A 19,416-nucleotide genomic window follows, 5' to 3' on the forward strand; every position below is an offset into this window, starting at 1 on the left:
GCTGATCATCAGAGCAGAGTCACCACAGGGAAAGGCAAAGTTAGCATCCGCTAACATCCGCTAATATGTGCACATATAAATCAAGCCATATCAAGAATAATATTAGAGATACTGTATTTTTTACATGAGTAATTCGTTTTTCACATCATTTTACGTGATTTTTTTTGTAGTTAATTAATTTAAGCAACAAAAAAGAAACAAACTGAGGAGCCAATAGAGCCGTATCTTTATTAGTGAGCCGTGCCAAAAGAACCGGCTCTCTGAAAAGATCCGAAATTCCCATCACTACTACATTTGACCGTCACTCCTCAGTTTGGCGCCACCTGTCGCCTTGGATGATTGAATCTGCGATTGCTCAGGATAGCAAACGTTCATGGCTTCATTTCTCTTTCGATCTATTTTGTCTTTTATTTCAAAATAATGTCCTCGTTCCTAGCCATTGGCTCGACATGGATGCCAAAGCGGCTCCTTTAGCCGAAAGTCTCGCAGAGTGCGAGTCGCTCGGTGTGACGTCACAACAACGCGCCGGTAAACCGCGACGAGCTTGCGTTGCCTCACGGAAAGAAGAAGCGGCAACGGCAACATTCATATTTCTCCCGTCGGTTTGCCCTTGAAGCCTTCCCGCATTTGGTGAGACATAAAATGTTCTACTTTGATTTTATTTAGGTCGACTGGCGACATTTCGGCCTTGACGGTGCGTCAATATCCGAGTGCGCTCAAATAGCCTGTTAGCTGCTAGCTTTGCCGGGTGGCCTTGCGAATGTGGACCACGATGGACACTTCGAGAAGGTTTCCTTTGTTTTATTATGTGACGTCACTGTACAACTATTGGGCAATGTCACAACGACCCTTGTTGCTTTCCTGCAGCTTTTAATAATATGCGACAAAGTACGTAGAAAGTGTTGCGTTTTATCGACGTTTGTGTGTCACATGATTCAAATTAGTGATGTGCTTAAAAAAAATCAATAGTAATTCATCACACGTTTTCTAATACCATATTAAAGTGCATTAAATAGCTTTGAAATGATGTCTACATTATTGATCTGTGACAAATAATAAGGAAATAATGGAATTTTTAATTTTCGAAGTATGAGGGAATTTTCTGCCTGTAATGACACAGTTAAAACAACTTTAAACTTTATTACAGTTGAAACCATCATGACTTTGTTAATTTTTGGCAGATCTTAACGAGTAAGGTACCATTGGAAAACTTCTGAAATTCTAAACAAGAACAGATAACACAAGAAAAGATTCCAAATATAAATGAGCAAATATCAACCATCGAATGCAGGCACATTTTCCAAAATGAAATCCAAAATGGCTGTCACCGAATACTAGGGAAGGAAATCGCGAGTTCTAGAGATAGAGATGCTAATGCTTCATTTTGCTTAAAATGTGGAAGTTACGGAGACAAATATATATTCTACCACTTCTATGAGTTATAAAAAAACAAGCCAGCTAGCTTTTTATCTATTTGAGTTACTTCCGGGTTGAGTGAACACTGGCGCACGTGGCTGCCGCTGCTCACCCACAGAAAAACAGCCTGTGACTGTAAAGTGACCTTGAGAGTTTTGAAAGGCGCTTACAAATGAAATGTATTATTATTATTGTTATTGTGATTATAAATAGAATACAATAAATAAAATAGAGATAAATGCAATTTTAAATTAATGGGATTTGAAGTTGGGAAGAGAATGCATGTTACCAATGTTGGGAAGTGAGTTCCAGAGTTTGGGGGCGGAGCAGCCGAAAGCTCTGTCCCCCATCGGGCTGAGACGGGCGGGCAGGGGGGCGCACACAGAGGTGTAAGGAGGAAGAGGGAATAAAAATTTGAACAAGGTCAGATAGGTATGGGGCCAAGGTTATGGATAGCGCAAATTGGATGTTGTGGTGACAGTCCTGCAAGGGTTAAAGATGGCCGCCGTGCGTTTGTTTTCTTGCCGCGCCAGCTGCGAGCGTTTGCGCGGCATCCGCCCGTGCCGCCATGACGGACAACAAGCGCTTGGCCTTCTCCATCATCCGCTTCCTCCACGAGCAGCTGCAGTCGGGCCATCTGTCGTCCGGGGCGCAGGAGAGCCTGGAAGGTGAGCCGCCAACGCAGCCGCCGCTCGGCTTCTTCTCAAGCTCCTCCCTCCGCAGTGGCCGTCCAATGCCTGGAGACAGCCTTTGAAGTGTCGGCGGATGACCAGAGCCTCGCCGTCCCGCTCGCGTTACCCGAGATCTTCGCCTCCGCCGCTCGCCAGACCTCGGTGAGGATCGCCAGAAAAACAATCGGCAAATAGCATCTTGGCTTCTGCTGGTGGCGGCCGTGACCCTTTGCCCGATTGGCCAAAAAGACAATTTGCAATGGTTCATGGGAGGAAGCGCAAGCCGAGTTTCTCAAATGGCGATCCCGGAGTGGCGCCGCTTATTATGGAATGTGACTCTCCTTCCAAACAGCAATTCCCTCCCTCCGACCTCCTCCCTGCCCATTCCATCGAGCCATCAGCGACCATCCCAAATATAAATAACATGACTTTATTATACCGTACCGTGTATTTCTTTCATTACAATCCAATAGCACATTTATTATACATAAAATAAGGTCTATTTTGTGTAGTTTTAAGGCTTATTTAGTAGAAAATGATGTTTTCTGGGAATGGATTATTCTCATTTGAATGGTTTCCTATGGGAAATTAATTTTTGGGAGACACACTTTTCGCCTTACACATTCTGTCTGGGAACCAATTAAGTGTGTAAGCCGAGGCATCACTGTATTTGTTTTTTTTTTTTTTTTTTGTTCTTTTGACTTGTTTACTTGCAGGTTGAGTGAACGCTGGCGCATGTGGCTGCCGCTGCTCACCCACAGACAAAAAGATGAAAGGCGTTTAGAAATCAAATGTATTAATCGTATTATTACCTGTCGCAGGGGAACAACAACAACAGCGTGGAAGACGACGGCGAGGAGGAGCGGCGATGCGAGGCCGAGAGACTCAAGACGGACGGTACGTTAGCGCGGCTCGCCCTCTCGCCCTCTCGTTGACTGACGCCCTCTCCCGCGCAGGCAACGATCAGATGAAGGTGGAGAACTACGCCGCCGCCGTGGAGTTTTATTCCAAAGCCATCTCCCTCCACACCCAGAACGCCGTCTACTACTGCAACAGGTTGGTGCGCCGCCATTTTGGCGTGCGGCGGGGAAGCCGCGAGGGGCGTTCTCGCTTTGGCGGGCCATTGGGCGAGGATTTGCAACGCTTATTTCAGGGAGGAGAATTTTCCAAAATGACCAGACTTTTTCGCTGTTCATTTCCTGTTTGGGCTTGTGTTGTCGTGATGTGTCGTTTGCGAACGAGTCGGTTCTTAGAGCCGGACCTCTGAAGTGAACGAAGAGAGCCGGTTCCTAACAAGGAAATGGGAGCCGACTTTTTTTGTACTCTATTCCCCGCCCCCGGTCTTCAGTTACAGCAGCACGCGATTGGTCGATATCCGTTGTAGAGGAGGGAGGGGAGAATTACAGACATACGTAGCAGTGAGGAGAAGGGGGGGTAGACGGTTGGAAAAATGTGATTACATCATGCTGTTATTATTATTGAATGATGATATTTTTGACTAGTTGCTATGATAGCATTATGAATATTGAAAGCAAATGAGTGACAGCTGATCATCACACCAGTCACCACAGGGAAAGTGAAAGTTAGCATCCGCTCACTCTGCACATAGAAATCAAGCCATATTAATAATAATATTTGATATAGTGTAATTTTTACATGAGTAAGTCGTTTTTTACATCATTTTACATGATTTTTTGGTAGTTAATTTAAGCAACAAAAAAAAACAAAAACAAAGTGAGGAGCCATTTGGGAGCCAAAAGAGCTGGATCTTTTTAGGGAGCAGGCCAAAAGAATCGGCTCTCTGAAAAGAGCCGCAATTCCCGTCACTGGTGTGTCTTCCCCCCCCCCCCCCCCCCGCCTTGTTTCTTCAGCATTTTTTTCTCATTTGTCATTGTCATCCCTGTCTTGCCCGTTTTGCCGTAGCAAGCGAAGGGGGGCGGGGTCACGTGCGGTCGACTTGCTGCTTTTGCCGCCAGTGTCGCTCGGCATGACGGCGTGGCGAATGCGTCTTGCGGTCAGAGCGCGTCATGTGACGTGTGCGCAGGGCGGCGGCGCTGAGCAAGCTGGGCAATTACGCGGGCGCGGTGCAGGACTGCGAGCGGGCCATCGCCATTGACCCCAACTACAGCAAAGCTTACGGCAGGATGGGGTGAGAGCCGCTGTCACCAACAACATCATCATCATAATAATAATAATAATCCATTTGATTTGTAAGCGCCTTTCAAAACTCTCAAGGTCACTTTACAGTCACAGGATCAGTTTTTCTGTGGGTGAGCAGAAACAGCCACATGCGCCAGCGTTCAGTCAACCTGGAATAACTCAAATAGATAGAAAGTTAGCTGTCAAGCTAATAGATAGTAAGCTCGCTAGTTAGATAACGAATAGAGAGCAAATAGATAGCTAGCTAGGTAGCCAGCCTTTCAAAACTCTCAAGGTCACATGCTACGTTTTTCTGCGTGTGAGCTCGTGGCAGCCACACGCGCCAGCGCTCACTCAACCCGAAAGTATCTCGGCTAGAAAGCTAGCTAGCTAATAGATCGCTAACACATAGCTAGCTTGGCTTTCACTCAACCCAGAAGTAACTCAGGTGGAAACCTAGCTAGCTAATAGATAGCTTGCTAGGCCTTCACTCAACCTGGAAGTAACTCAGGTAGAAAGCTAGCTAGCTAACAGACAGCCAATAGATAGCTAATGTCTGTGTAAGCTCTCAGTGGTACAGGAGTGGTCCATCGATGAAAAGGTTTCTTCAGCCGTCATCTGGACTTCTTTGATAGCAGTGTCTGGCACCTCCATGTCTGGACAGTTGGATATATATATATATATATATATATATATATATATATATATATATATATATATATATATATATATATATATATATATATATATATATATATATATATATATGCCGATACTACCAGTAAGACTTTAGTTCGCTGACGAAGCCTCTTGGATAGGTGGCGAAACGTCCGAAACCTTCAAATTTGTACAGATGACGGCTGAAGAAACCTTCTCATCGATGGACCACTCCTGTACCACTGAGAGCTTACACAGACGTATAGATAGCTAACTAACTCGGATAGAAAGCTAGCTAGCCAATATACAGCTAATATATCGTAGCGGTGCTGGGTGGGGTTACTTCGTGGACAAAACTCCACCAGTGAGTGACCTGAACAGCAAGTCCGATTGAAGGTTTTTTTAGATATACAGTAAAGTCTTGTTATATCGATATCGGATATATCGATAGTACCGGTTATATCGATACTATTTCTATGCACGCACGGAGAAAATTACATGCAAACAGGGTCGGATATATCGATAGTCCCGGTTATATCGATATTTTTTCGGACTCCCTTGAATATCGATATAACGAGACTTTACTGTAGCTTGAAAAGGCTCACATTGAAATGTAAAGACAGCGTGCGGATGTGCGCCCGTGCAGGTTGGCCTTGGCGAGCCTCAACAGGCACGCGGAGGCGGTGAACTTTTACAAGAAGGCTTTAGAACTGGACCCGGACAACGACACCTACAAGGCCAACCTGAAGATCGCCGAGGACAAGATGGATACCGCCAGTCCTGTAAATGTCCGCCTCCCTCGTCCACGTCTGCGTGCCTGCCGGTTACGTTGACGCGTTGCGCGTGTGTTGACGTCAGGTGGCGGCCATGGGGGGCGTGGACCTGGCCGGCCTGCTCAGTAATCCGGGTTTCATGAACATGGTGAGAGCCCGCGCGGCGTCCTCCTGACTTTTTCGGGAAGCGCCCACAAAAGGGACGCTTTCCTGGAAAGATGGCCGACATTCTTAGCTTGTCACTCCAAAATGTCCTTATGGCCGCTTACAAATACAGTGATACCTCAGCTTACGAACACTTTGGCTCATAAACTTTCACCTTACGTACGGTACATTCGCCACAATATAACCTTGGCATGCAAACTATTTTTCGGGAAACACACGGAGCGCCACAATGAGTGATGTGTCATTTGCGAACGAGCCGGTTCTTTGAGCCGGATCTCTGAAGTGAACGATCTCGGAGCGGGAAATGGCAGCCGAATTTTTATGTCCTCTATTCCCCGCCCCCAGTCTTCGGTTAAAGCTGCACATGATTGGTCGAGTTCTGTGGTAGAGGAGAGAGGGGAGAATTACAGACGCACGCAGCAATGAGGAGAAGGAGGCGGGCGTAGAGAAACAGAAGCATACTGAGCACATGCAACAGGAAAGGGAAACAACAGAGCTTGATCACACCAAAAAGGAAAAACAAAAAAGTGAGAAAATGGATAGAAGACAGTGAAATTTGGACTCGTTTCAACTTTATTGATAGGCTGCAAGGTTAAAATATCCAGCCCCCGAACGCTTTCGGGGGCGAAAACATGAAATAATGTTTCATTTGTAAGCGCCTTTCAAAACTCTCAAGGTCACTTTAAAGTCACTGGTTAAGTTTTACTGTGGGTGAGCAGCGGCAGCCACATGCGCCAGCATTGACTCAACCCGGAAGTAACTCAAATAGATAGAAAGTTAGCTAGCTGGATGATAGGTAGCTAATAATAATAATAATTATACATTTCATCTACAAGCGCCCCTCAAAATTCAAGGACATAGCTAATAGTTAGCCCTTTAGCTAGATAGCTAGCTAGATAGCAAACAAGTAACTAGCTCGATAGCCTGCTAGATAGCTAGCGAGATAGATAGATAGCCGGATTGCTAGATAAATAAAAAGAAGTGAAGATAGGAAATAAGAATAAAGTCAAGATAAGAAGACTAAAAAAATCTAAGCCTCCCCCAAAAGAATCAAAGTGACCCTTCCCGCCACCTACCTAGAAACGTTGGCGGTATATTTTAGGTAGTTTTGGGGCTTATTTAGTTGAAAATGATGTTTTATGGGGACCTGGGAACGGATTATTCTCATTTGAATGGTTTCCTATGTGAAATTAATGTTTGGAATACACATTTTTGGCCTTACACACACTTTCTGGGAGCCAATTAAGCTTGTAAGCTGAGGTATCACTGTACAATACAAAAAAATGGAGATTGAACAAGAAAAAGGCCTTCCAGACGTGGGATTGTTCCCGTTTGTTGCAGGCGTCGTCGCTGATGACCAACCCTCAAGTCCAGCAAATGTAAGTGCGTGCGTGCGTGCGTGCATGCATGTGGCCAGGCCTCTTTGGCTCTGCGTGCTAACGGGCGCGTCGTGGCTGCGCGACAGGATGTCGGGAATGATGTCGGGGGCGTACGGCGCCGGAGGAGCCGCAGGAGGAGCGCCCCCTGGACCTGGACCTGGACCTGGACCTGGACCTGCACCGACCGGAGATTTATCGGGACTCATCCAGGCGTACGTACTCGCTCCTCTTTTAACGTGCACCTTTTTTTGGACAGGTGGGGTCAAGCTAACTAGCTAGCTAGCTACAGAGCTATCTAGGTGGCGAGCTGTCTAGCTAGCTAACTGTTGGCTATCTATTACCTACTAGCTGGCTAGCTAGCTTTCTATCTGTATTCAATAGTGACATTCAGTGTATTAGCTAGCTTGCGATCTGTATTTAATAGTGACATTCAGTGTATTAGCTAGCTAGCTAGCTATCAGCTATAGAGCTATCTAGGTGGCTAGTTGTCTAGCTAACTACCTGTTGGCTATCTATTGTCTATCTACTCGCTGGATAGCTAGCTTTCTATCTGTATTTAATAGTGACATTAAGTGTATTAGCTAGCTACCTATCTAGCTAGCTGGCTAGCTAGCTTGCGATCTGTATTTAATAGTGACATTCAGTGTATTAGCTAGCTACCTATCGAGATAGCTGGCTAGCTAGCTTGCTATCTGTATTTAATAGTGACATTCAGTATATTAGCTACCTTGCTAGCTAGCTATCTATGTGGCCTGCTATCTAGCTATCTGTTGGCTATCGAGTATCTATCTACTGGCTGGCTAGCTAGCTTTCTATCTATTTAATAGTGACATTCAGTGTATTAGCTAGCTAGCTAGCTAGAGTTTTGAACGGCGCTTAGAAATTAAATGTATAATAATAATAATGATATCAAAAGGAAGCCAATGTGCATGTGCTGTTGTTTCTGCGCTGTAGGGGGCAGCAGTTCGCTCAGCAGATGCAGCAACAAAATCCGGAACTCATCGAGCAGCTCAGGAGTCAAATCCGCAATCGAGCTCCCAGCACCGGAAACGAAGAGCAACCGTGACGGTGAGTCTGCCCACCGGGTGGCGCCCAATGCTTTGAGAGCCTCGCATTTTGGGTGCCGCCACGCCCGCCGCCGTCCGTCCGTGCGCCAAAAGCACGACGACGCGGGCTGTCGTGCTTCCTGAACTCCAAACAAAAGATCCAAGATGACATTTTTGTTATTATTAAAGGTCAAAATATTTGACTTTTCAGGTGAAAAAGCTTCCTTTTGCCCTTGCTTTGAGGGCAAAAGGAAGGTGGAAGGTGCGCAGCCGCAGTTCCCTTGGCAAGGCAGCAGCCTTTGCTTTGCTGCGTGTTAGCCTTTAGCCAGATTAGCCCTCAGGAAATTGTGGGATTAAACATGTCTATTTGCTATCTATTAGCCATCTGGCTGGCTGGGTAGCTATCTAGCTAGCTATCTATTCACTATTTAGCTGGCTGGCTGGCTATCTAGCTAGCTATATGTTGGCCATCGATTTGGCTCGCTAGCTATCTAACTCGCTATTGGCCTGCTAGATTCTGGGTTGAGTGAACGCTGGCGCGTGTGGCTGCCGCTGCTCACCCACAGAAAAACTGCTCCTGTGACTGTAAAGTGACCTTGAGAGCTTTGAAAGGTGTTTATAAATGAAATGTATTATTATTATTATTATTTGGGAGGTGTTATTATTTGCAGATGCTGCGCTTTTTACGCCGCCGCCGTGGCTAACGAGCGCCCGCCCGATGGGCTGTTTTCCAGGCAGGCGGCGTTCCGAGCGAGACGGCCGGCGTGGATTTTTTTTCTTGGACTCTGGGACGACGTTTGGGACCGGCATCAAGTGGAATCGGCGCCCCCACCCTGCGTGTGTGTCGGCCACACCCCCTCGGAAGCCACGCCCCCCTGAGCGCTTTGGAGCGGGCGCGCGCCGAGGCCGCCGCCCATTGAGCCCGAACAATTAAAAGATTTGACGTCTTCGCTGTCGCCTCGACTGGAATTGTCGCCGCGTGACCGTCGGCGCCGACAAAAGTTGCCGCGCGTAACCGCCATCTTTTTTCTGCTTATCCGCCGGCTCGGCCTCCGGGCTCCCGCCCGCCAAAAGGGGGCGGGGCCGCCGGTTGTCAATCACACTTTTGTCGCCGTGGGAGTTTCGAGGGAGCTGGTCGCGGCGGGTTGACCTGTGACCCCGACCGGCTCGGCAGATGAAGAAGAGTGCGAACGCGCTACCCGGCGCTAAGCCTCTTAGCGCCGCTAAGTCCGCGGCGCCTTAATCCGGCTCCTCCGGCACGAGACGCCGTCGGCTCCGCCGCGTCTTTGCCGCCACCGTCATGGACGAGCTCCTGCTGGCCGGAGGCGGCGAGGGCGAGGAGGACGCCCGCTCGGAACGCTCGTTCTCCGCGGATGGCGGGGGAGGTCCGGCCCGGCGCCTCAAGTCCCGGCTGAGCGGCGCGGCGGGCCGCCGGGCGCGGCGGGCGCTGCGCGACTTTGCCAAGAGGAACGGCCTCCTCACCCTGTCGGTGGCGGCCGTGCTGAGCGGCTGCACGCTGGGCTTCGCGCTGAGGGGGACGCAGCTCTCGCCGCAGGTACGCTCCTCGCCGCCGAGGTCCCGTCCCGTCCCGCCTGAGACGGACGGACGGACGGTGCCATGTTTCGGCGCTTGGAAAGGCCCAAAAGCCGAAATGGCGAGGCACGCCCCAACCGCTCCCGATCCCTCCGCCTCCCGAAGGCGTTCGGGGGCTGGAGTTGGATGCCAATGGACATGCACGCACGCACGCACGCACGCATTGGCTGTACTGATAAGATCAAGTATGTAGCAAGAAATGTGTTTGTTTCCGGTAGAACACGCTGCACTAGTATCGTCGTCAAAAAAACCTGCTAAGTGGCACTATACAATCTGACATGATTGAAACTGCAGTCTAAATTCTGCACGTCAACACGCCCCCTGCCATCTGCCCTGCACCTGCTGGGTGAGATGCCCGGCCGGTCCTAGTGCCCGCCGCATTTTATTCATTGCGTGACAAAATATTTTTGATCCGATCAAGTAGTCAGGAAGAAAACCAAATGAAATCAGAAATATTTCATCATGGTAGGTATTGGGGGAAGAAATGGAGGCGGGCAGCCCCTTTTAGAATAATAATAATAATACATGTCACAGGATCAGTTTTTCTGCCAGTATTCACTCAATCCACTCATAGGAAGCTGATTAGCCAACTAAGAGATAGCTAATAGCTAGCTTGCTAGCCAGCCAGATATCTAATGGAGAGCTCGCTAGATAGCTAGCGAACCAGCTACATAGCTAATAGATAGCAAATAAAGTGCTCTCAAGGACACTTTGCAGTCAGACAAGCATAGACGATACTATCATAAATCAAATACAATTCTACATAGAAAACAAGAGCTTGAACTACACAGAAAATGCCATTTTAAAACGGTGGCAAGAGAATCCATGTTAGCAATTTCTCCACTGTGACACTAATAAAGGCAAATCCAAGCCAATGTTGGAAGGAAATGATTTGAGGCCAGAAGGCGAGGGCGGCGGCGGCGGCGGCGGCGGGCCGCGGTTTCCTCGCTTTGGCCTTTGATGGAGTTGTTTGTCGCCGACGCAGGCCAAGCTCTACTTCTCCTTCCCCGGTGAACTTCTCATGAGGATGCTGAAGATGCTCATCTTGCCGCTCATCACCTCCAGGTAGGCTCACGGTCCACATTCCTCGTCCATCCGGACCAGGTCCAAACTCGGGAGGGCCTTTAATCATAAGCATAATCACACATTTGATTTCTAAGCGCCTTTCAAAACTCTCAAGGTCACTTTACAGTCTCAGAACCAGTTTTTATGTGGGCGAGCATCGACAGCCGCACGCGCCAGCGTTCACTCAACCTGCGAGTAACTTAAATGAATAGAAAGCTAGCTAGCTAGCCCATAGATAGCTAATACATAGCTAGCTAGCCATTTAGCTATATAGCTAATAGATAGCCAGGTTGATAGCTCATCAGCCAGCCAGTGAGCTAGATAGCTAATAGATAGCGAGCTAGTAGTGATGTGTCTTTTGCGAATGAGCTGGTTCTTAGAGCCGGTTCCTAATAAGGAGCCGGAAATGGGAGCCAACTTTTTTTGTCCTGTATTCCCCGGTCTTCGGTTAAAGCCACACGTGATCGATGTCCGTCAATATCCGTGGTAGAAGAGGGAGGGGAGAATGACAGCCACGCCCAGCAGAAGGGGGGGTTAGGGTAGGGTAGACAGGTGGACAAATGTTATGATATTATGCCGTTATTATTATTCAATAATGATGTTTTATACTAGTTGGTATGATTAATCTGAAAAGCAAATGAGTGACAGCTGATCATCAGACCAGAGTCACCACAGGGAAAGTCAAAGTTAGCGTCCGCTAACTCTGTGCACATACAAATCAAGCCATATCAGTCAAAATCGTGGATATTGTGTTTTTCTTTTTTTACATGACTAATTCATTTTTCACATCATTTGACATGATTTTTTTGGAACTTAATTTAAGCAACAAAAAAACTGAAAACAAAGTGAGGAGCCAAAAGAGCCGGATCTTTTTAGTGAGCCGAGCCAAAAGAAGCGTCTCTCTGAAAAGAGCTGTCCGTCCAGAATTCCCATCACGATTGCAGATGGCTTTTATTTTGAAAGTAAGTGACGCGCGCGTGCTGCGTTGCAGCCTGATGTCGGGCCTTTCGTCGATGGAGTCTCGCGCGTGCTGCCGCATGGGCGTGCTGACGGTCACCTACTACCTGTGGACCACCTTCATAGCGGTGGTGGTGGGCATCGTGCTGGTGGTCATCATCAAGCCGGGCGTGGGCACCGACGTGGAGAGCAACCGGCTGGGGGGCGGGCCCGTCATGACCTCGGCCGACGCCCTCCTGGACCTGATCAGGTCAGCGGCCCGCCCGGCGCTCACGTGAAGGCGATTAGCCTTATTTTTAGCCTCCCGCCGCGCGGGCGCTTAGCCTTCGGCGGGGGCGTCGATCTCGGTGACCCCGCCCCCTGACCTCTGCCCGCCGCGTCCGCAGGAACATGGTCCCCTCCAACCTGATCGAGGCCACCTTCCAGCAGGTGAGTGGGCGTCGCCCGCCCCGCCCCCCGCGGCGCTCACCCCCTCCGCTTTGCGCAGTACAAGACGGACCTGGTGCCCATCCTGAAGGCGCCGACCCGGACGGCGACGCCCAACTTTGCGTACGTGGTGCCGGGCGACGCGGAGGGCAAAGGTCGCACGGTTCTGCTGGAGCTGACCCCGCCCCCCGAGGTGACCTACAAGACCAGTCCGGGGAGCAGCCAGCAGATGAACGTGCTGGGCATCGTCATCTTCTCGGCCACCATGGGTGAGTCGGGCGGCACCGGGTCGCCCTTTGCCGCCCTTTTCCGACCCCTGAATGTGCGTGCGGGTGTGCGGACGGCAGGACTTCTGCTGGGCAGGATGGGCGAGCGCGGCGCCCCCTTGATCAACGTGTGTCAGTGCATCAACGAGTGCGTCATGAAGATCATCAACGCCGCCGTGTGGTGAGCGTTTGCGGACCGGGGTTGCCCGCCTCGGGGTTGCCCGGCTTGCCACCGGCTGACGCGCATCCCCCCCCCCCCCCCCCACACCCTTCAGGTACTTCCCGTTCGGGATCATCTTCCTGGTGGCCGGCAAGATCCTGGACATGCAGGACCCGAGCACCCTGGGCCGCAAGCTGGGCTGGTACGGCGTGACGGTCCTGGCGGGCCTCTTTGTGCACGGCCTGGTGCTGCTGCCTCTCTTCTACTTCCTGTTGACCCGGAAGAACCCCTTCACGTTCATCCGCGGCCTGCTGCAGGCCTTGGTCATCGCCTTGGCCACCTCGTCCAGGTCAGTCAGCGCCATGAAACGTCACTGCGTAGAAAGTTGATGGCGACGGGGGGAAGAAGACGCCGTTCCATTTGGTGCGATTGCCTGCCTGAGGGGAGTTGGGTGGGTGGGAAAAGGTGGTGGGCGGGGTGCGCAGGGTCTTTCACACGCCAGATAATAATAATAATAAGAATACATTTCATTTATAAGCGCCTTTCAAAACTCACACGGTCACTTTAGCTATCTATCTATTTTGCTATCTGGCTGGCTAGCTAGCTATCTATTAGCTATATAGCTCACTATTTGTTATCTATTCACTCTATTAACTAGCTGGATTGCTTTATATCTATTTGAGTCATTTCTGGACCTAGCTAGCTATCTATTTGCTATCTAACTAGCTAGCTCGCTATCTATGAGTTATCTATGAGCTAGCTAGCTAACTTCCTATCCATTTGAGTTATTCTGGATTGAGTGAACGCTGGCGCATGTGGCTGCCGCTGCTCACCCACAGAAAAACGTCTCCTGTGACTAACGTGACCTTGAGAGTTTTGAAAGGTGCTTAAAAATGAAATTATTATTATTATTAACAGTCACAGGATAAGTTTTTCTGTGGGTGAGCAGCGGCAGCCACACGCGCTAGCGTTCACTCAGCACGGAAGTAACTCCAACCGATAGAAAGCTAGCTAGCTAACTAATAGATAGCTAGATAGAGAGAGCTAGACGGTCATATGGCTAATAGCTAGCTAGCTCATGTCTTAGATAGCTGGCTAGCCAGATAGCTAATAGATTGACTGACAGTGGCAGAAAGTATTCCCGGCGTGTGACGGCGTGGCCTGCGTTTGTTTTGCGGCGGCGGCGGCGTCCAGCTCGGCCACGCTGCCCATCACCATGAAGTGCCTCCTGGAGAAGTGCCACGTGGACCGGCAGATCGCCCGCTTCGTGCTGCCCGTGGGCGCCACCATCAACATGGACGGCACGGCGCTCTACGAGGCCGTGGCCGCCATCTTCATCGCGCAGGTCAACGACTACGAGCTGGACTTTGGCCAGCTGGTCACCATCAGCATCACGGCCACCGCCGCCAGCATCGGCGCCGCCGGCATCCCTCAGGCCGGCCTGGTCACCATGGTGATCGTGCTGACCTCCGTGGGCCTGCCCCCCGATGACATCACGCTCATCGTGGCCATCGATTGGATCCTGTAGGTGGCCGCGCGCGGCGTGTCGGAATGGGGCGGTCACGTGACCCGGGCGTGTGCTTGCGCGCAGGGACCGATTTCGCACCATGATCAACGTGCTGGGCGACGCCTTGGCGGCGGGCATCATCGCCCACTTGTGTCGCAAGGACTTCCCCCTCAGCGGCCAAGGAAAGGTACGCACGCCAACGCCGTCGCCACACGCGTGGCGGGAGGTCATCGACGTTAGCTTGACGCTAAATTGACCAAACGTTTCTGCGTTTGGCTAATGGAGCAATAATAATATTAATTAAAAAAATCATCATCATACATTTGATTTCTAAGCGCCTTTCAAAACTCTCAAGGTCATTTTACAGTCACAGGATAAGTTTATTCCTGTGGGTGAGCAGCGGCAGCCACACGCGCCAGCGTTCACTCAACCCGGAAGTAACTCAGATAAAAAGCTAACTAATGTATCGCTAGCCAGCTATATAGCCAATAGTTAGCTAGCCAGATAGCTAGCTCGCTATCTATATAGCTCATAGTCAGCCAGCCAGCTAGCTAGCCAATAGATAGCTAGCTAGCTAGCTAATAGATAGCAAATGTACAAAGTATATAATATTCTGCTCTGCCGCAATACTAAGAAGTGAGTAAGATTTGAGAGTTGTCGCCTCCTCATGCCCGCGTGGCTTTTGGGCGGGTGATTGCCATTTTGGTGCCGGGTGACAATTTCTCCCTTTGATTTTGTGGTTTTTTGTTTTTTTTTCTTCCGCAGAGCGTTCCGTCGTACGGGACGCACGAGTGCGGCGAGCACGCGGACGTGCCCATGACGCACGTGCACACGCACAAGGATGGCGACGAGAGGCACGCGCACACCGTCTACTACAACATCTGCCAAGTGTGAGCGCAAGCGTCACCGCGGCCATCGAGACGCTTGCGCAATTTTCCGCCACGTCACCCCGCTGGATTTTAGGCACCGGCATCGCAAATGGCAGCTGAAGCCGCGCGGCAGCCATTATACGCTGCCGTGAGGCAGCCATTTTACACTGTTGCAAGGCAGCCATTTTACGCTACCGCGAGGCAGCCATTTTACGCTGCCGCTCCTTCTGGCCACTTTTGGATGGGCGCAGGGGGTCTCAAAGAAGCGCCCGCCTGGACCGTTTGCCCCCAGAGGGTGAGTAGGCGCCATTTTGTTCATCTCCTCGGACATAGCGCTGGCAAGCCGGCGCGCGTCTCTCTCTAACTTCCTTTCAAGCGCTCCACTTCCCGCTTCTTCTTTCACAGCCGCGTGGGCCACAAAGAGCCTCGCGCGGCAACGCTCGCTTGGATTGCGTTTGGATTGGTCGCGCGCCGCACCAAGTGTGCCTTGTTGGGGTCTTCGGTCCGCCATGTTTTTTTTTGGTTTCCATTTTCTACTTTTTTTTTGTTTTGAATCTCTTCTTGTAGTTCAGATGATGACATGTGGAATGAAAACATTTTGGAACAACGTCTTGTATTGCGCGCAAAATATCTTCTTGATTCGGCCTGTCAATCAAAACGGAGTCACACACGGAAGCCCAATCAATGTATGAGCGCATATTTTGAGTCGGCGGGGGAGGGGGGAGGGGGTGGGGCTTGTGCCGACGGAAGGACCGGCCTCTTTTCCCCCGCCGGCCTCGTCGCCGCTCTCATTGGCGGTCAAAGTCGGCAAAGGCGGGAAACCACACGGCGTCTTTCCGGCGCAACGACGCGCCGCCATCTGCCGGCGCCGCCCGACGCCCCACTTTCTGGATGCAGCACACCTGAGCCCACGCCAGCGACATCAAGCAGGTCTGACGAGCCCACAGGAAGACGCCGTCAATCATCATCATCATCATCATCATTCATTTCAATTCTAAGCGCCTTTCAAAACTCTCAAGGTCACTTTACAGTCACAGGATAAGTTTTTTTCTGTGGGTGAGCAGCGGCAGCCACACGCGCCAGGGTTCAGTCAACCCGGAAGTAACTCAAATAGATAGCAAGCTAGCTAGCTAACGAATAGGTAGCTAATAGCTAGTGAATAGGTAGCTAATAGCTAGCAAATAGATAGCGAATAAACAGCTAATAGTGAGCGAATAGATAGCTAATAGCAAGCGAATAGATAGTTAATAGCCAGTGAATAGATAGCTAATAGCCAGAAAATAGATATAGCTTGCAAATAAATAGCTAATAGCTAGCGAATAGATAGGTCATAGCTAGTGAATAGATAGCTAATAGCGAGCAAATAGACAGCCAGTAGCGAACAAATAGATAGCTAATAGCGAGCGAATAGATAGGTCATAGCGAGCAAATAGACAGCCAGTAGCGAACAAATAGATAGCTAATAGCGAGCGAATAGATAGCTAATAGCGAGCGAATAGATAGCTAATAGCTAGCGAATAGATAGGTCATAGCTAGTGAATAGATAGCTAATAGCGAGCAAATAGACAGCCAGTAGCGAACAAATAGATAGCTAACAGCGAGCGAATAGATAGCTAATAGCGAGCGAATAGATAGCTAATAGCTAGCGAATAGATAGCTAATAGCTAGCGCCCAGCCAGCCAGCCCAACGCGGTGGGATCTGGCGAGGAAGCATCGGGCTCACCTGCAGGAGCAGCAGGCCGCCGACTACGCCGCCCGCCATTGTGCCGTGTTGCTTGAGCCACGCCGCCATCTTGTCCAAGCATCCGTCCGGGAAGATGTGGCGCCGGACCAGCGGGCGCTCCTCCCGCTGCGTCCCGAAGCCGCACATGGTGTTGGGCACCGACTGGCGAGGGTGGCGAGGGCGTTAGCGGCGTGAGGACCGAGAAGCGCGCGACGCGGGCCAGCGACGGAGACTGAGGCCGACCTGGTTGTCGGGGACGACGCAGCAGGAGAAGGGGACGCCGCAGGCCTCCAAACTGGGGTTGGCGTCGGAGCACTCAAAGTAGACGTTCCGCGACCAGTCCTTGTAGTCGCCCACGCCGCAGCAGCGGAACTACCGGGACGAGCGCGGGTGTCAAACGGACCGCCCCTCCCCCGAGGCCCCGCCCACCGCACCTTCTTCTGGACAAAGTCGATGGCGTTCTCCAGGTCGCGGTCCTCTCGATAGCCGACGACGCTTTTCATCATCAGACGCTGCGTCCGCTCCATCACCTCCACAACAAAGTTCTTCTCGTGTCAGAGGTCAAAGAGCACCCCCCCCTGCCCCCATCTCCACCACCACATGTGCACTAGTGATGCGTTGTTCGCGAACGAGCCGGTTCTTAGAGCAGTGAATCAAGAGAGCTGGCTCCTAACAAAGAGCCGGGAGCTGACTTTTTTTTCCCCCGCCCCGGTCTTCGCTTAAAGCCGCACATGATTGGTCAAGATCCGTGGTAGAGGAGGGAGAGGAGAATTACAGACACACGCAGCAGTGAGAAGTAGTGATGGGAATTGCGGCTCTTTTCAGAGAGCCGGTTCTTTTGGATCAGCTCACTAAAAAGATCCGGCTCTTTCAGCTCCCAAATGACTCCTCAGTTTGTTTGTTTGTTTGTTTGTTTTTTGCTGAAACTAATTAACTACCAAAAAAATCAGGTAAAATGATGTGAAAACGAATTACTTGTGTAACAAATACACAATATCAAATATTTTTATTGATATGGCTTGATTTCTATGTGCACTGTGAGTGGATGCTAGCTTTGACTTTCCCTGTGGTCGGATGATCAGCTGTCACTCATTTCATATGAATAATGCTATCATACCAACTAGTAAAAATATAAAATTGAATAATAACAGCATAATGTAATAAAATTTGTCCACCTGTATACCCTAACCCCCCCCCCCCCCCCTACTCACTGCTGCGTGTCTGTTATTCTCCCCGCCCTCCTCTACCACGGATATCGACCAATCACATGCGGCTTTAACTGAAGACCGGGGGCGGGGAATAGAGGAGAAAAAAGTCTGTTCCCATTTCCTGCTCTTTGTTAGGAACCGGCTCTCTTCACTTTTGTGTCGTTTGCAAATGACACATCACTAAAAGTCAGTGGACATATCAATCAAAGTATTTGATATATAAACCTTCAAATTTGTACAGATAACGCCTGAAGAATCCTTCTCATCGATGGACCACTCCTGTACGACTGAGAGCTTACACAGACGTATTTGATATCGTGTATTTTTGACATGAGTAATTTGTTGTTCACGTCATTTTACATGATTTTTAGTCGTTAAGTAATTTAAGCAACAAAAAAAACCTGAAGAGCCATTTGGGAGCCAAAAGAGCCGGATCTTTTTCGCGAGCCGAGCCAAAAGAGCCGGCATTCCCATCACTACTTGCTCGCTGACGTTTAGCTGACTTCAAGAGGCGGTTTGGCATCAATCAATCAATCAATCAATCAATCAAACACCGGTTGCAAATCTGGAGCCCGCCGTCGGTCCACCCACGGGGGGGTCTTACCGCATCGGTGAAAAGGAAGGCGGCGACGGCCGCGCTCAGCTGCAGGACGAGCAACAGCGCCAGGATGGAGGCAAACTGCCAGGCGGAAGAACGAGCCCGGTCAGCTCGGGCCGCCGTTCCCTCGGCCCGTCGACGTCTTTACCGTCTTGAGCGGGCAGGCGGCGTTGCGCAGCGCCCCCAAGCACCCCAGGAAGGCGACGACGAAGGTCAGGGCGCCCGCGACCGTCAGGATCAGCGCCGGGTCCAACGTCAGAGTGTCCACCACGTCTAGACGCGCAGGCGGCGCTTTTGACGGCTTTGCTCATTGGCGCCGGGTCCGGCGCGGCGCTGCGCTCACCTTTCTCCTTGGCCACCTTGGCGTAGACCCCCACCGCCATCAGGACGGCGCTCAGCACCTGAAGCGGAGAAGAACCTCAGCGGACGCCACTCGGTCGGCGGCCAGCCGTCAGAAAGGCCCTTTGTGGGCGTGGCCCTCGCCGCCGACAGAGAAGAATGCAAAAGGTGCGCGCAACTGACCCACAAGACGTAGCAGGAGATGAACAACAAGTACTTGACGGCGCGGTAGCCTCGCATGTCCGCGGACGAGGTCCGGTCGGTCGGTCGGTCGGATCCCGACGAGGAGTGCGACGGAGGTTCGGGGCGGAGGCCGCCACGCGTGTGGCGGCCTGCTCCGCATTCCAGCTCGCGCGAACGTCGATCGGGGGCGGCGACTCTACTTTCCTCTTTTCAATGAAAGGGAGACAGACGCCTTCAAATCTGTCGGACGCCAAACATCCCGCCGTGTGCAACGTG

At 50.6% G+C, this 19,416-nt stretch overlaps 3 protein-coding genes across 7 annotated transcripts; 2 read left to right on the top strand and 1 right to left on the bottom strand.

Annotated features, from left to right (window-relative positions):
* The first annotated feature begins 427 nt into the window (after positions 1 to 427).
* On the top strand, positions 428 to 9,195 carry sgta (small glutamine rich tetratricopeptide repeat co-chaperone alpha). Of its 2 annotated transcripts, none has more exons than XM_089000614.1 (12): positions 428 to 630; positions 1,950 to 2,084; positions 2,140 to 2,249; positions 2,909 to 2,984; positions 3,044 to 3,143; positions 4,132 to 4,236; positions 5,530 to 5,665; positions 5,742 to 5,804; positions 7,163 to 7,200; positions 7,287 to 7,412; positions 8,155 to 8,268; positions 8,985 to 9,195. In XM_089000614.1, the coding sequence occupies exons 2-11, from the start codon at positions 1,985 to 1,987 to the stop codon at positions 8,264 to 8,266; spliced, it is 966 nt and encodes a 321-aa protein (XP_088856740.1). In that variant the 5' UTR covers positions 428 to 630; positions 1,950 to 1,984; the 3' UTR covers positions 8,267 to 8,268; positions 8,985 to 9,195. The 2 variants fall into 2 exon arrangements, with proteins under 2 accessions (XP_088856740.1, XP_088856739.1); XM_089000613.1 differs by having other exon boundaries at positions 437 to 630; positions 8,981 to 9,195.
* Positions 9,196 to 9,342: 147 nt separating this feature from the next.
* slc1a8a (solute carrier family 1 member 8a) lies at positions 9,343 to 15,530 on the top strand. 2 transcript variants are annotated; one of them, XM_089000612.1, is made up of 10 exons: positions 9,343 to 9,801; positions 10,825 to 10,904; positions 11,896 to 12,111; positions 12,248 to 12,290; positions 12,349 to 12,556; positions 12,635 to 12,734; positions 12,829 to 13,062; positions 13,908 to 14,237; positions 14,305 to 14,407; positions 14,986 to 15,530. In XM_089000612.1, the coding sequence occupies exons 1-10, from the start codon at positions 9,547 to 9,549 to the stop codon at positions 15,112 to 15,114; spliced, it is 1,698 nt and encodes a 565-aa protein (XP_088856738.1). In that variant the 5' UTR covers positions 9,343 to 9,546; the 3' UTR covers positions 15,115 to 15,530. The 2 variants fall into 2 exon arrangements, with proteins under 2 accessions (XP_088856738.1, XP_088856736.1); XM_089000610.1 differs by having other exon boundaries at positions 12,349 to 12,734.
* Positions 10,438 to 19,336, bottom strand: LOC148896056 (tetraspanin-33). Of its 3 annotated transcripts, none has more exons than XM_089000617.1 (8): positions 19,141 to 19,336; positions 18,962 to 19,019; positions 18,767 to 18,891; positions 18,625 to 18,699; positions 17,247 to 17,342; positions 17,056 to 17,184; positions 16,813 to 16,974; positions 10,438 to 10,961 (listed from the first exon to the last, which is right to left on the bottom strand). In XM_089000617.1, the coding sequence occupies exons 1-8, from the start codon at positions 19,195 to 19,197 to the stop codon at positions 10,911 to 10,913; spliced, it is 753 nt and encodes a 250-aa protein (XP_088856743.1). In that variant the 5' UTR covers positions 19,198 to 19,336; the 3' UTR covers positions 10,438 to 10,910. The 3 variants fall into 3 exon arrangements, with proteins under 3 accessions (XP_088856743.1, XP_088856742.1, XP_088856741.1); XM_089000616.1 differs by lacking the exon at positions 10,438 to 10,961 and adding an exon at positions 12,943 to 13,150; XM_089000615.1 differs by lacking the exon at positions 10,438 to 10,961 and adding an exon at positions 15,686 to 16,021 and having other exon boundaries at positions 19,141 to 19,332.
* Positions 19,337 to 19,416: the final 80 nt, after the last annotated feature.

Source organism: Hippocampus bargibanti, linkage group LG07, assembly GCF_051943395.1.
Source record: "Hippocampus bargibanti isolate YZ-2025 linkage group LG07, ASM5194339v1, whole genome shotgun sequence".
NCBI lineage: Eukaryota > Metazoa > Chordata > Actinopteri > Syngnathiformes > Syngnathidae > Hippocampus > Hippocampus bargibanti.

Bases quoted from the DNA above. Each gene is read 5' to 3' on its own strand.
- sgta (XM_089000614.1), top strand. From the start codon at position 1,985: ATGACGGACAACAAGCGCTTGGCCTTCTCCATCATCCGCTTCCTCCAC. The intron at 4,237-5,529 runs GTGAGAGCCGCT...GCGCCCGTGCAG, and splicing joins AAAGCTTACGGCAGGATGGG to GTTGGCCTTGGCGAGCCTCA. The intron at 5,805-7,162 runs GTGAGAGCCCGC...CGTTTGTTGCAG, and splicing joins ATCCGGGTTTCATGAACATG to GCGTCGTCGCTGATGACCAA.
- slc1a8a (XM_089000610.1), top strand. From the start codon at position 9,547: ATGGACGAGCTCCTGCTGGCCGGAGGCGGCGAGGGCGAGGAGGACGCC. The intron at 10,905-11,895 runs GTAGGCTCACGG...GCTGCGTTGCAG, and splicing joins TTGCCGCTCATCACCTCCAG to CCTGATGTCGGGCCTTTCGT. The intron at 13,063-13,907 runs GTCAGTCAGCGC...GGCGGCGTCCAG, and splicing joins GCCTTGGCCACCTCGTCCAG to CTCGGCCACGCTGCCCATCA.
- LOC148896056 (XM_089000615.1), bottom strand. From the start codon at position 19,197: ATGCGAGGCTACCGCGCCGTCAAGTACTTGTTGTTCATCTCCTGCTAC. The intron at 19,020-19,140 runs GTCAGTTGCGCG...TCTCCGCTTCAG, and splicing joins TCTCCTGCTACGTCTTGTGG to GTGCTGAGCGCCGTCCTGAT. The intron at 17,343-18,624 runs GTAAGACCCCCC...TTTGTTGTGGAG, and splicing joins CCTTCCTTTTCACCGATGCG to GTGATGGAGCGGACGCAGCG.